Source organism: Tupaia chinensis, unplaced genomic scaffold (genome assembly GCF_000334495.1).
Source record: "Tupaia chinensis unplaced genomic scaffold, TupChi_1.0 Scaffold000438_1, whole genome shotgun sequence".
NCBI classification, from domain to species: Eukaryota; Metazoa; Chordata; class Mammalia; order Scandentia; family Tupaiidae; genus Tupaia; species Tupaia belangeri.
This window is the reverse complement of record NW_006159943.1, coordinates 1,225,052-1,237,963: the sequence shown is the minus strand read 5'-3', so window position 1 is coordinate 1,237,963 and position 12,912 is coordinate 1,225,052. Positions and strand designations below refer to the sequence as shown.

General features: G+C 51.8%; 3 protein-coding genes across 7 annotated transcripts in view; 2 read left to right on the top strand and 1 right to left on the bottom strand.

Moving 5' to 3' along the window:
• HDGF (heparin binding growth factor) overlaps window positions 1-4,256 on the top strand; it is a 9,948-nt gene extending 5,692 nt beyond the window's left edge. Inside the window, exons 2-6 of the mRNA XM_006155209.2 lie at window positions 1,156-1,232; window positions 1,315-1,459; window positions 2,050-2,229; window positions 2,549-2,769; window positions 2,929-4,256. Of these exons, the coding sequence (XP_006155271.1) occupies window positions 1,156-1,232; window positions 1,315-1,459; window positions 2,050-2,229; window positions 2,549-2,769; window positions 2,929-2,935 (630 nt within the window). The 3' untranslated portion in view covers window positions 2,936-4,256. The remainder of the gene's footprint in view (window positions 1-1,155; window positions 1,233-1,314; window positions 1,460-2,049; window positions 2,230-2,548; window positions 2,770-2,928) is intronic.
• A 1,654-nt stretch (window positions 4,257-5,910) lies between these two features.
• On the top strand, window positions 5,911-11,832 carry MRPL24 (mitochondrial ribosomal protein L24). Of its 3 annotated transcripts, none has more exons than XM_006155201.3 (6): window positions 5,911-5,931; window positions 9,626-9,881; window positions 9,963-10,058; window positions 10,503-10,606; window positions 10,875-11,005; window positions 11,605-11,832. In XM_006155201.3, exons 1-6 carry the CDS (start codon window positions 5,918-5,920, stop codon window positions 11,739-11,741), a joined length of 738 nt encoding a protein of 245 aa, XP_006155263.1. In that variant the 5' UTR covers window positions 5,911-5,917; the 3' UTR covers window positions 11,742-11,832. The 3 variants fall into 3 exon arrangements, with proteins under 3 accessions (XP_006155263.1, XP_006155264.1, XP_006155265.1); XM_006155202.2 differs by lacking the exon at window positions 5,911-5,931 and adding an exon at window positions 6,085-6,267; XM_006155203.3 differs by lacking the exon at window positions 5,911-5,931 and adding an exon at window positions 9,528-9,589 and having other exon boundaries at window positions 9,676-9,881.
• A 766-nt stretch (window positions 11,833-12,598) lies between these two features.
• Window positions 12,599-12,912, bottom strand: part of METTL25B (methyltransferase like 25B) — an 11,357-nt gene continuing 11,043 nt past the window's right edge. For 2 of the 3 annotated variants that reach the window (XM_006155204.3, XM_006155206.3), the window contains exon 8: window positions 12,599-12,871. In XM_006155204.3, coding sequence (XP_006155266.1) covers window positions 12,750-12,871 — 122 coding nt within the window. In that variant the 3' untranslated portion in view covers window positions 12,599-12,749. The remainder of the gene's footprint in view (window positions 12,872-12,912) is intronic. The other variant, XM_027774476.1, reaches the window with a different exon arrangement.

Here is a 12,912-nt window from a genome sequence, read left to right as displayed (position 1 = left end):
CCGTGGTTCACATCCCGGACCCAGTGGCTTAAAACTCACGTCGGGCGCGTGTGCGTGCGTGCCCAAGATCCCGAGAGGAGAATGGAAGGAAGGGAAGGGATTGCGGTGTGGCCATCCCCCCAGGGGGTGATTTCCTGCTTTCTGTCTGTCTGGCGAGTGCACACGCCCTATAGCAAAAATCTCTCAAAAACAAAAAAACAATGTGGCCAGAGCCAGGGCAGCGTTCTGGGTGAGGTGGAACACAGGGCAGGTTACGGGCATTTCACCCTCCCGGCCTTGTATCTCCTGTGCTACAGCCACCTCCATTGTATTTCGGCGATTTCTTTCTTTCTTTTCTTTTTTTTTTTTGCTATGAGGTATTTACACTCACCAGAGAGAGAAGGAGGAGAGAGAGAAAGTAGTAGGTGGGGACCGCCCCACCGCAATCTCTCCTCCATTACCCTTTTGGGATTTGGGCATGCATGCACATTCCTGTCGTATTTTAAGCTGCTAGATCCTGGACCTGAACCGTGCTGTTGGCCTTGTGGGGTCCAGCGCCCTTCACTGCATGTGACAGGCTGGCCCACTACCGACGCCCATTGTACAGATGAGAAAACCGAGGCAGAGGGACAGGGTTAGTTAGCCCATGCTCATACGTATGTGGTAGCAGAGGTGGGATTCCGAACTTGCAGGCATAGGAGCCGGCAGGTGGCATGGCGGTTAGGGGCGCGGCACTCCAACATGGCTGAGCACAGAAGGTGTGGGAGGGTCTGGAGGAAGGGGGGTGAATTGCTCAGATCAGCACTTTGAAGGTGTGCCCTAGCCGCAGTGGAGAAGGGGAGGTAGTGGAGCGGGAATGAGGTGATGCTAAGGTTTCAGCCTAGGCAAAAAGAGGTGGCAGCGTTTGGGCCATGTGGTAGCAAGCACGTGGCACATGTAGCTAGGCCTGGCGTGTTGGGAGGCGAGGCTGGAGGGACTCCTGGTGTCTGTGGGGCTTTTCGTGTCCAACTTCATCTGCACACAGTTCCGTGGCTGCAGTGGCTCCCAAACTGCTGTGGTCAGCTCCAGGGTCTCTGGGTCCGATTATACAAATGTGCCTGAGAGGTCAGCACCCCTGCCCCAGACTTGAGACCACGGGACCCCAGTGCATGCTCACGTTCCTCATCCCACCCCCAGATTGACGAGATGCCAGAGGCCGCTGTGAAATCCACGGCCAACAAATACCAAGTCTTTTTCTTCGGGACCCACGAGACGTGAGTGAGAGGGACCAGGGTAGATGGGGAGGGTGGCGGGAGGTCCCACTTGTGCGTTGGGCGCGAGGGCGCGAGAGCACAGTCTCCCATCTCTTCCCGGCCCCAAAGACCTCTTCCCTTACGAGGAGTCCAAGGAGAAGTTCGGCAAGCCCAACAAGAGGAAAGGGTTCAGCGAGGGGCTGTGGGAGATCGAGAACAACCCCACCGTCAAGGCTTCCGGCTACCAGGTGAGCTGCCATCTTCCCCAGAGACCCCCGGAGCGCAGGTGGCAGGGGCTCCGGAGCCCCGGGCCCACAGGTGATGCTTGGTCTTTAGAAACTCCAGGGCTGTCAGGGCAGGAGCTCACTGGGCTGGGTGGGGGATTCCTGGCAGAGGGGCTGGATGCATGGGTGTGTGGAAGAGCCGTGGTCAGGGGCGACTGGTAGTCAGCAAGCCTGGGAGCGAGGCAGGATGGAGGCAGTCTGTGGGGCAGGCCTCTGTGGGCCCAGCAGGAGTAGAGGACATGGCCTCAACTCTCCCACGAAGGCTTCCAGGAGGAGGTGCTCGTGAGCCGGGCAGGACAAGGCGGGAGGGTGGGGCTGCACAGAGCCCTGCCTGCCCGGCCAGTGGGTTTACCCTGGGGCTAATCCGACAGAGGTGGGTCTCAAATCACTTGTGAGACTGGGCACCTTGGTGGGGGTGGGGGAGACTGGGCACCTGGGTGGGGGTGGGGGAGAGGCGGGAAAAGGAAGGAGTGAGTGGCCGAGGGAGGGGTCTGGGGAGGGGTCCCATCCTGGCCGCCACTGGTGCCACTCAGCCTCGGCTGTCTCTGTCACAGTCCTCCCAGAAAAAGAGCTGCGTGGAGGAGCCTGAGCCCGAAGCCGCAGAGGGCGATGGCGATAAGAAGGGGAACGCAGAGGGCAGCAGCGACGAGGAAGGGAAGCTGGTCATCGACGAGCCGGCCAAGGAGAAGAACGAGAAGGGGGTGCTGAAGCGGAGAGCGGGGGACCTGCTAGAGGTAACGGGGCCCAGACCCCCACCAGCATCCGTGGAAACAGGGCGTGGGAGCAGGGCTTGGTTGGTCTCGGAAGCGTGCAGTTTGAGAAGAGGGACCCTCCCACTTCAGGGAGTCCCCAGTAGGAGAGAAGATCGAGCCCCTGGTCTTAGGGAGCCCCACTGAGAAGAGGGTACAGGGCTGCCAGTCAGCTGGGAGAGGACTGAGGAGGACTGTGGGTTTCGTCCAGGAAGGTGCCTAGGAGGAGAGGAGCGGGTGTACGGGGAGGAGGCCAGCGTCCCTCTGCAATCTCAGCCCACCTCTGCTCTGCCATCCTGCCTAGGACTCCCCTAAACGTCCCAAGGAGGCAGAAGACCCTGAAGGGGAGGAGAAGGAGGCAGCCACCTTGGAGAGTGAGAGGCCTCTCCCTGTGGAGGTGGAAAAGAATAGCACCCCGTCTGAGCCAGGCTCTGGCCGGGGGCCTCCTCAGGAGGAAGAGGAGGAAGAGGAGGAAGAGACTGCCAAGGAAGATGCCGAGGCCCCGGGCGTCAGAGATCACGAGAGGTGAGCGAGGCCCCTGCCCCCGGCAGCTGGACTGGGAGGGCCAGCAGCGGTCAGCCTCTCGGGAGGCGGGAGGCTCTCCCAGGAGACCGCCACTGGCTGGGGCGAGGCCTGGCCACAGCCACACCAGTAACCCTTCTCCCCTCCAACCCTCCCCTGCAGCCTGTAGCCACCAATGTTTCAAGAGGAGCCCCCGCCCCGTTCCTGCTGCTGTCTGGGTGCTACTGGGGAAACTGGCCATGGCCTGAAAACTGGGAACCCCTTTCCCGCCCCAGCCCGCTCTCCTCTCCCACTCACTCCCCCACTCCAAGCCCAGGCCCCAAGACCGACCTGGGTGGAGCAGGCCACCAGCGCTCGCCGCCAGGTCCCTGCTCCCCTGTGGTCTGAGTCAGGGCCATAGCTTATGCTCCCTGGGATGAGATGAGGCCACTTGTTCCTTTCCGCTTGGAGCTGTTTCCCAGAGCTGTTCTTGGGGCCTGGGCTGTTTCCACCTCCTGACACCCTTCTCTCCCTCCCCGAGGCATTCTGGACTTCTGGGTTGGGGTGGGGTAGGAGTGGAAGGGATGGAACATGAACAGCAGGGTGGGCTTCTGGAGCCTGGGCGGGCAGTCCTCGAATTGAGGTGGGGCAGGAAGCTGGCATCTTTTGAGCTGTCCTCTTCTCCCCCATCCATTCTCCCAGCTGCCTAGATTCAGGGAAAGCAGAACAGCTTATGTGTGGGAGGATCTCCCCTATAAATCCTTCTTGATTGACAACACCATTCTTCCTTTTGCTGACCCCAGGAGTTCTGGGAGTTGTGGTTTATCATCAAAAGATTTGGGGGCTTCCAAGTTGTTTGGGCCAAGCACCCGAGATCTGGAGGGTTGACCCCACCCATTTGGGTGGGAGTGTTAAGCATCTGCCCCCTTTTAGATCTCTGGGGCCAGAGATGGGGTGCCCTGGGGAGACCCCAAGCTGCTCTTTTCCCACTCCCCAGTGCTCACGGCCAGCCTGCAGTCCTCTACATCACCCAGACATAAAGGAAAAGACACATTTTTTAGGAAATGTTTTTAATAAAAGAAAATTAAAAAAAAATTTTAAAGACCCTTAGCCCTCGTGTGCTCCCCATCCTGCTCCTCCTTCCTCACCATGGCCCCCATTTCTGAGGTGCACTGGGAGGCTCCCTTTCTGTTTGGGGTTTGATGACTTTCTTTTTGTAGCTGGGGCTTTGGTGTTCCTTCTGGTGTCATTTCCCATCCGCTGTCCCAACTGGTCCCCTCAGTGTTGTCACCAGACCCGACTTGTAACCTGCTGAGAGGACAGAGGGGAGTGCCCGCCTGCTCCCAGCCTCGTCCCAGTGGTCTCTCCACCTCTCTTCTGTCTCTTGTCTCGTTTACTTTGCCCCTCTCCCCTGGGCTCTGATGAAAAATTGCTGACTGTAGCTTTGGAAGTTTAGCTCTGAGAACCGTAGACTATTTCAGTTCTAGGAAAATAAAACCCGTTGATTACTATTTTGGATTCGGACTGATTCTTTGTGGGTATATTGGTTAACTGAAGGGGGGGTGGGAGATGGGAATACAAATAATTCTCAAATCATCTCAGATCAAAGTAGAGGGTGCCAGCCTCTGCCATTCCAAAGCTGTTAGAAAACCAAAACTCAGGGGGGCCAGTAGGTGGTATGGTGGTTAAGGGCTCTGGACTCCCACATAGCCAACCACAGTTCGGGTCCTGGACCTGGCAGCTTACTTTCTCACTTTTTTCCTCTATTATTCTATTTTGCTCTGGTCAAATTGAAATAAATAAATAAATAGATAAATAAAGCTAAGTAATTTTTAAAATAATTACTTATTTAATCTTATTTATTCATCCATTTATTTTAATTTGACCAGAGAGACAAAGAGAGAGAGGGGGGAAGTGAGAAAGCAAGCCACCAGGTCCAGGACTTGAACTGTGGTCGGCCATGTGGAAGTGTCCAGCGCCTTAACCACCACGCCACCCGCTGGTCCCAAGTTAAATAATTCTTAGTTTTTTTTGGAGAGGTTTTTGCTATAGGGCGCATGCGCTCGCCAAACAGACAGAGACAGACATAGAGACAGAAAGCGAGAAATCACCCCCCAGGGGGGATGGTCACGCCGCAATCCCTTCTCCATTCTCCTCTCGGGATCCTGGGCACGCACGCACACGCGCCCGGCGTGAGATTTAAGCCACCGGGTCAGAGACGCGAACCACGGTCAACTATGTGGGAGTCCAGCGACATAGCCATTACACTAACTGCTGGTTCCCATCCAAGTTAAGTAATTCTTTAAAAACAAACAAACAAACCCAAAACTCAGGGCCAGCAGGTAGCTAGATAGTTAAGGCACTGGACTCCTACATGGTTGACCACGGTTTAAGTTCCAGACCTGGCAGCTTGAAAAATCACACCAGGCTTGTGTGTGTTCAATGTCTAAAATCCCAGAAGGAGAATGGAGGAGGGGATTGTGGCATGGCCATTGTCCTTGGGTAATTTCTCAACATGTACCCTATGGCAAAGACAATTTTTTTAAAAAAATTGCATGAGGAGAGAGTCCTAGAATAAACTACCATTCATTTTATTTCTCTGCTGCCTGCTGCTGTTCCACACAGGTTTCTGGAGTGGGGGGAGGAGCCAGTTTGCTGCTGGAATTGTTTGGGCTGGTTGCAAAAACAACGCTGACCCCAGGGCATGCCAAAAACTCTGGGAGGGTAATCCTTGTCCCCTGCTAACGCTAGGGATGCCTGTCATCTCTAACAGGTGATGGGAGATTAGGGGGAGGAGGTTAATAGGGTGGAATCTCCCCGAAGTTAAGTGGAAAGTCTGAACTAGATCATCAGCTAAGGCTCCTTCCAGGTCTGGCATTTTGTGACTACATCATCCAGCATAGGGAGGGCCCGCATTGATCCCTTCCTCTGGAAAGCCTATGACAGATTTTTAACATGCCCCAGACCTGTCCAGCAGAGAGTTGCCTGCGGGGTACTGGCTATATAGTCTTGTCTGGAAGGGAGGCCTTTCGCCTTGACCAAGAAGCCATAACCACCTAGAAAATGGAGCCATCTTCTCTAGGAACTACAGTTCCCAGCGGCCTCCACGCCGAGCATGGGCAGGAGTGTGTCCGGCGCGTCGGCCTCGTCAGCTTTGCCTTCAATTCCCGACATGCTTCGCGGTTGGTATGCGTTTCCTCGGTTTCCTACCCCGGGCAAATTTCCTGATTGCGGCTTACTTTGCAGTGGCGGACTACAACTCCCAGGTTGCGAGAGGCTAGCTTCGTAGCGGAGCTTCCGCTCCACCCTTCGACTACATTTCCCAGAGAGCGCACGGGCGCGGCTGAGGGCCCATGTGCAGAGGTGACTCGCGTGGAGTCTGCGCTCAGCGGGAAGCTGAGTCGAGGGCCGCGCGGCCCAGAGGTGGTGCAGCTCCGGCGCTCGTCCCGGAGCCAGTTACGGGAAGGGCCTTCCTTTTCCCTGGCCTCCCCGGGGTTTCGCTGCACCGGCGGCGTGGAGCGGGTGGGTACTGAAGACTGCTGGGGCCTGAAGATGTCCGGGGTCCGGGTCCGCACCCGGGTTGAGTCTGACGGGGGGAAGCCTTTGGAGCCGTGATCTAAGGGGGCACACATTAGCCCTCCGCATTTGCACGGCATCTCCATTGCGCGCAGTGGAAGTGCCAATGCGGGAGGGACACCATCCTCTGCAGGTTGTGGAGGGAAAGATTTAGGGCGTTTGCAGCTGCTCTAGTCTGGACAGGCTCCTGGATCTCCTCCTCCCAGAGCCTTAGACCTAGAACGACTGAAGTTAAGGAACTCCTTGTGGCACACATGCGGGAGGCTTGGGTCGGAAGATAAGTCCTGTTGCTTTCACGATGTATGAATTATGGCAAGTCACTCCAGCTCTCCGGGTTTGGTGCCCCTGTAAAAGGGACCTTAGGATACTGGCACCAGGCAACCTCCCTCACTGGTCCGTGAAAAGCCAATGCCGGTAATGTTGAAATAACAGCATTAGGTCTGTCAGAGTAGTGACTCTGAATAGGAGCACTTAGGTCCTACATTCCACTAGCATTAATTGAAAATAGCATTTAGGTCTTTTTGTCTCATACGGAGAAGTATAAAGAAAAATGATAGATATCTTAGTGTTTATGTAAACCAGTTGATTTTTTTTTTTTTTAATTCACATGGTTAGAAAATGCAAACCTTTTGGAAAGGGACAAAATGCAAAGTAACAGCTTTCTCAGTTCATTTCCCTCAAAACAATAGTTTGTTTCTTTTTTTCCTCCCATAAATATTTATTATGCCAACACATGTATTTTTTAATTTACTCAAATGGCATAACAGTATGTTATTCCGCGCTTGCTTTGTTAAATTTAAATACCACCAGCGGCAGTTGGTGTGGTGGTTAAGGGCGCTGGACTCACATGGCTGACCATTGTTTGAATCCTGGATTTGGCAGCTTGCTTTCTCACTTTCTCTTTCTGTCCCTCTCTGGTCTAATTAAAATAAATACAAAAAGTTAAATAAAATGATTTTTAAAAATTTTAACCACCACCACCATCCCTATAGTTTCATGAATAATGAATGTGAAGCACAGAAGTAGCCTGGGGCCAGCAGGTGGTGTGGTGGTGAAGGTGTTGGACTCCCACGTGGCCAATCATGGTTTGAGTCCCAGACCCAGTGGCCTGCTTTCTGCTTTTCCTTTCTCTCTCTGGTCAAATTTTAAAATAACAAATGGAACTAAATAAATCATTCTTTCCCCCCAAAAAGAAGGGGGCTGGCCTTATGTCCTAGTGGTTAAGGGAGCTAGATTCCATGTGGCTGGCAGCAGTTTGCATTTGACAGCTTCAGTAACACACAAGGCCACGTGGATACATGTGTGTACACATCCATATCCCAACAAGGAAGAGGAGAAAGGATTGTGGCATAACCACCCCCCACGGGGGAGGTGCTTTCTCCCTCTTCCTGCCCCTCTGGCTCTCTGGCAAGTACATGTACCCTCTGGCAATTGAAAAGAAAAAAAAGAAATTGCCTACGGCCACACAATATGAGAATTGCAGAGTAGGGACTAGAACCCAGGTGGTCTGATTGATCCAGGGCTCTTTATGCCATTATAATATATATTATTTGTTTTGAAGTTACAGTTCATTTTTAAAAAATATTTATTAATTGCATTTATTCAGTCATTTATTTTAATTTGACCAGAGAGAAAGGGAAAGCAAGAAAGCAAGCTGCCAGTTCCAGGACTCGAACTATGGTCAGCCATATGGGAATTCAGCCCCTTTCACCACCATGCCACCTGCTGGCCCCCTTTTATTTATTTATTTATTTATTTTTGCCAGGGTCTAGCAGGTGGCGCGGTGCTTGAGTTGCCAGACTTTCCCATGGCCAACACCATGGTTAAGAGTCCCAGAACTGGTGGCTTGTTTTCTTTCTCTACCTCTCTGGTGAATGCATGTGTCCTATAGCAAAATTAAAATAATAAATAATTTTTAAAAATTGGGACTGGTGTGTGGGGTGGTGCTTAAAGGTGCTGGATTCCCACATGGCTGACCATGGTTTGAGTCCTGGACCTGGTGGCTTGCTTTCTCCCTTTCCCTTTCTCTCCCTGGTCAATTTTAAAAATAATAATAATGACAAATGGAATTAAATAATTCTTTCAAAAAGAAAATGATTTTTTTCATAGGACATGTGTGCTTGCCAGAGAGACAGTGAGAGGGAAGGTGAGAAATCACATCCTGGAGGGATGACCATACCACAGCCCCTTCTCCATTCTCCTCCCAAGATTCTGGGCATGCACCCAGTGTGATTTTCAAGCTCCCAGTTCCAAGACTTGAACCATGGTCAGCCATATGGGAATCTAATACCTTAACCACCATGCCACTTGCTGGTCCCTCTCACTATTCTATTTAGTCTGTCATCCAAAATTGGGAGGCTTAGAGTACATACTTGGTTGGGAGATCTTAAGACCCAGTAATCCTAGAGTCTGGCCTGAGTCCTTTTACTTTAGAAAAGAAACTATCCTAGTCCTGTCGGATGACAGGAACTAGAAGATAAGATTTTTTTTTTTTTTAATGCTAGAGGGTTTGTGCTTATGCACGAGTGAAAGAGAACTCTCCTAATGGGAACTGCACACTACAATCCCTCTTTCTCCATCACTTCAGGATTCTGGATCCTGGGCATGCCTACACAGGCTGGAAACAAAGCTGGAACCAGAACCCTCATCGACCATGTGGGATCCAGCATCTGCTGTGTACCTAACCCTGTGCTACAGGGCAGGCCCGAGATAGGAACTTTTTAACCCCAGCTTTTTGCTCTACTGCCTGTTTCACCGGATAATTGTATGCCTTTTGGCCCTAAGCCAATGTTGTGTTCTTTCTATCTTGCTGTTCACACATTTGTTTAATGAATATTTATTGAGAATCTACTATGTGCTAAGCCCTATGACAATTTGCTAGGTTCAAGAGTGAGCAAGATAATATTCCTTGGCCTTCATGAATTTTTTGGACTTTGGTGTTAGATATATATGGGTTTGAATGTTGATTCCCCATATAGCTTTGTGACCGTGGGTAAGTTACTTAACCTCTCTGTCCCCTCATCTGTTTTTTTTAAAGATTTATTAACTTATTAATTCCATTCGTTATTTTTTTTTAATCTGATCAGACAAAGAAAGGAAAAGCAAGAAAGCAAGCCACCAGGTCTGGGACTTGAACTGAGGTTGGCCACATGGGAATCTAGCTCCTTTAAGCACCATGCTACCTGCTGACCCTCTGTTTCCTCATCTTAAAGCGAAGATCTTATCATTTTGTGAAGAGTCAATGAGATGAAGTACATTGAGTAATGGAGTAAGTGCTTTAAAAATGTCCTTCCCATGTTTCTAGCTGTCCATCTACTCCAGAGCTGAGGAAGGTTTCCATTTTTCACTTGGAAGGGGATTTCTCGCAGCCTCCAGCCATGCGACTGTCTGCTCTGCTGGCCCTGGCATCCAAGGTCAGTCTGCCTCCTCACTACCGCTATGGGATGAACCGCCCAGGCTCCCTGGCAGACAAGAGGAAGAACCCCCCAGGGAAAAGGCGGCGCCCGGTAGTCGTGGAACCCATCTCTGATGAAGACTGGCATCTGTTCTGTGGGGACATGGTGAGTGCCCCAGACAGGGCGGAGAATGGCAGGGAGGCTCCTGGGGAGGACTTTCCCTCTGAGCCTCGTGTCTTCCCACAGGTGGAGATTCTAGAAGGCAAGGATGCTGGGAAGCAGGGCAAAGTAGTTCAAGTGATCCGGCAGCGAAACTGGGTGGTCCTGGAAGGGCTGAACACAGTAAGTGGAGAGAGGATGGAGATGTCAGGAATCCTGTCCCATTGGCCCGTGTGCGTTAAGAGCCGCACAGGGAGGTGGACAGGTGGTGTAGTGGTTGGGACATTAGATTCTTACATGGCCGACTATGGTTTGTGTAACCAGACCTGGTGGCTTGAAAATCATGCTGGGTGCGTGTGCATGCGTGCCCAAAACCCCAGGAGAATGGAGGAGGAATCATGGCATGGCCATCCCCCTTGGGGGGTAAATTCTCACTTTCCCTATGTCTCTGTCTCCTTCTGGTAAGTGCACACACCCTATGGCAAAAATGTAAAAAATAAATAAATAAATAAACAAGCAGCACAGGGTGGCAGGGCAACTGAATCTTCTGCTTCTCTTGGCTGAGCACTGAGCAGTATGGGCAAGCCCCTCCATGGCCTGCTTTCTGATGTCCCCCCTCTCTCACAGCATTACCGCTACATTGGCAAGACCAAGGACTCCCGGGGAACCATGATCCCTAGCGAGGCCCCCTTGCTGCACAGCCAGGTCAAACTCGTGGATCCTGTGGACAGGCAAGCATGTGGGGTCTGGTCAGAGGGTTTCTGGAATCCACCAAGGTGCTGACAGTGGCTGGGAGGGAAAGCACATTTACCTAGTGAGAATCAGGGTTGGGTGCTCTGGAAGTTGAGGCGCCATCTCAAGGCCATGATTCCCTGGATTACCCCAATACACGGGGAGAGGAACAGGTAGTAACCTTGGTGCTTTCCTGATTATACTTTTGGGATGGACAGTGTCAAGGGACCTCATCCCCAGGCCAGGCTCACCTCTTCTCTCCACCAGGAAACCCACTGAGATCGAGTGGAGATTTTCTGAGGCAGGAGAGCGGGTACGAGTCTCCACAAGATCGGGGAGGATTATCCCTAAACCTGAATTTCCCAGAGCTGATGGCATTGTCCCTGAAACATGGATTGGTGAGGCTGGGGTGAAGGGCAGGGAGGTGGGGGGCAGGAGGCAGAAGTGAGTAAGAGATGGTAAAAAGACAACTTGGGGGCCAGTGAGTGGCATGGAGGTTAAGATGCTGGACCCCACATGCCAACTGTGTAGTTCGAGTCCCAGACCTTGGCTGGCCTAAAAATCTTGCTGGGTGCATGTGTGTGCATGCCTAAAACCCCAAGAGGAAAATGGAGAAGGGAATGCAATATAGCCATCCTCCCACGAGGAGGTTTTTCACTTTCCCTATCTTGCTGTCTTTCTCTAGCGAGTACACATACCCTATAACAACAACAACAACAACAAAACAACTTGGGGGGCCAAATGGTGGGACAGCAGTAAAAAGTGATGTTTTGCAAAGTTGACCCACATGGGAAGGTCCGTGTTAATGTCTGGAGACCTCCCCGAGTATGCTGGACATACGTGTGCCTGTGATCCAGGGCTGGCCAAGGCTGGAGGGGTATTGCACCACCAAGAACCTGTTGAGGGTGCTATCTTCCTGTCTTATGGAAAAAATAAACTTGAAAATAAAAAACGTTGGCAAACCCTCCTACCCTTGTCCTTTCCTCTGACTCAACAGATGGCCCCAAAGACACATCGGTGGAAGATGCTCTAGAAAAAACCTATGTGCCCCGTCTAAAGACACTGGAGGAGGAGGTGATGGAGGCGATGGGGATCCAGGAGACCCGGAGATACAAGAAAGTCTACTGGTATTGAGCCTGGGAAGAGCAGCTTCTTCCCAACCTCTGTACCAAAGGCTGGGGCACCTCTTCTTCAGACACCAATAAAGAGCCAAGAACTGGGCCTACCTGTGGCGTGGCTGACTGCTTGATTTGAGTCTCCGACCTGGCGACTTGGAAAACACGTTGGGTGCATGCGCAGGTGTGCCCCGAATCCTGAGATGAGAATGGAGAAAGGATTGTGGTGTGGCCATCCCCTGTGAGGGATGCTTTCTTACTTTCCTCTCTCTGGCGAGTGCATACACCCTATAGTAAATTTAAAAAAATAAAGAATAAAAAAAGCCACGTCCTGTGTGCAGCTACTCTCTGTAGATGGCACCTTGAAGCCCCAATATACATACCCATTTCAGGACCTGAAGGCTATGGCAGGTCGTGTGGCACGAGCCAGCCTTAAGGCAGCCCTGCCAATGGGTGGGGCCTGCAGATTCTGAAATAGAAACCAAAGCAGGGATGTTCCCTCTATGTAAACTGTTGCTACTCCCCAGGGTGCCTGTCAGGAAGGGTCATGGGGAGTAGGCAGTGAGCCCCAACTGCAGAGCCTCTGGAAACACTTCTGGGTGATGCATTGGGCACCCCATTTCCCAGGGGTAAGGGGATATCCTTTCCTCCTCTTACAGAAATAGAAGGGAAACAAAGATACCCAGTTTTCTTTTTTTTTTTAAGAAATTTTTAAAACTTTATTTATTTTAATTTGACCAGAGAGAGACAGAGCAAGAGAGTGAGAGAGAAAGTGAGAAAGCAAGTCACCAGGTCTGGGACTTGAACCATAGTTGGCCATGTGGGAGTCCAGTGCCCTTAACAACCATGCCACTTGCCAGCCCCAAGATTTTCATCTTTCAATAAATTAAAAATGTACAGGTTTGTGGGAAGCCCGGACTCCAGGCAGGATGCAGGCTGCTGGTTCTCTGTGTGGAGGCCCAGTCTGCCGCACTGTGGCATCTGGGTAGTTTCAGATTTGGTGAGATACGCCCTTCCTTGGAATGTGTCAGCTGTCTTCGGTCTCCAGAACAGAGAAGGCCTGACCCAGGGGCACCTTGGTTGCCACCAGAACCAGGTTTCTAGGTGAGAGTTCAGGGCTGAAGATGGGCAGGAGCTCAGCATGGAAGCCTGGGAAAAAGACAGGTCAGATCAGAAGCCACTTCCTGCTG

Excerpts from the sequence above, each read along its gene's own strand:
- MRPL24 (XM_006155201.3), top strand. Across the intron at positions 10,059-10,502 it reads TCCTGGAAGGGCTGAACACA|CATTACCGCTACATTGGCAA; the intron begins GTAAGTGGAGAG and ends CCTCTCTCACAG. Across the intron at positions 10,607-10,874 it reads CTCGTGGATCCTGTGGACAG|GAAACCCACTGAGATCGAGT; the intron begins GCAAGCATGTGG and ends TCTCTCCACCAG.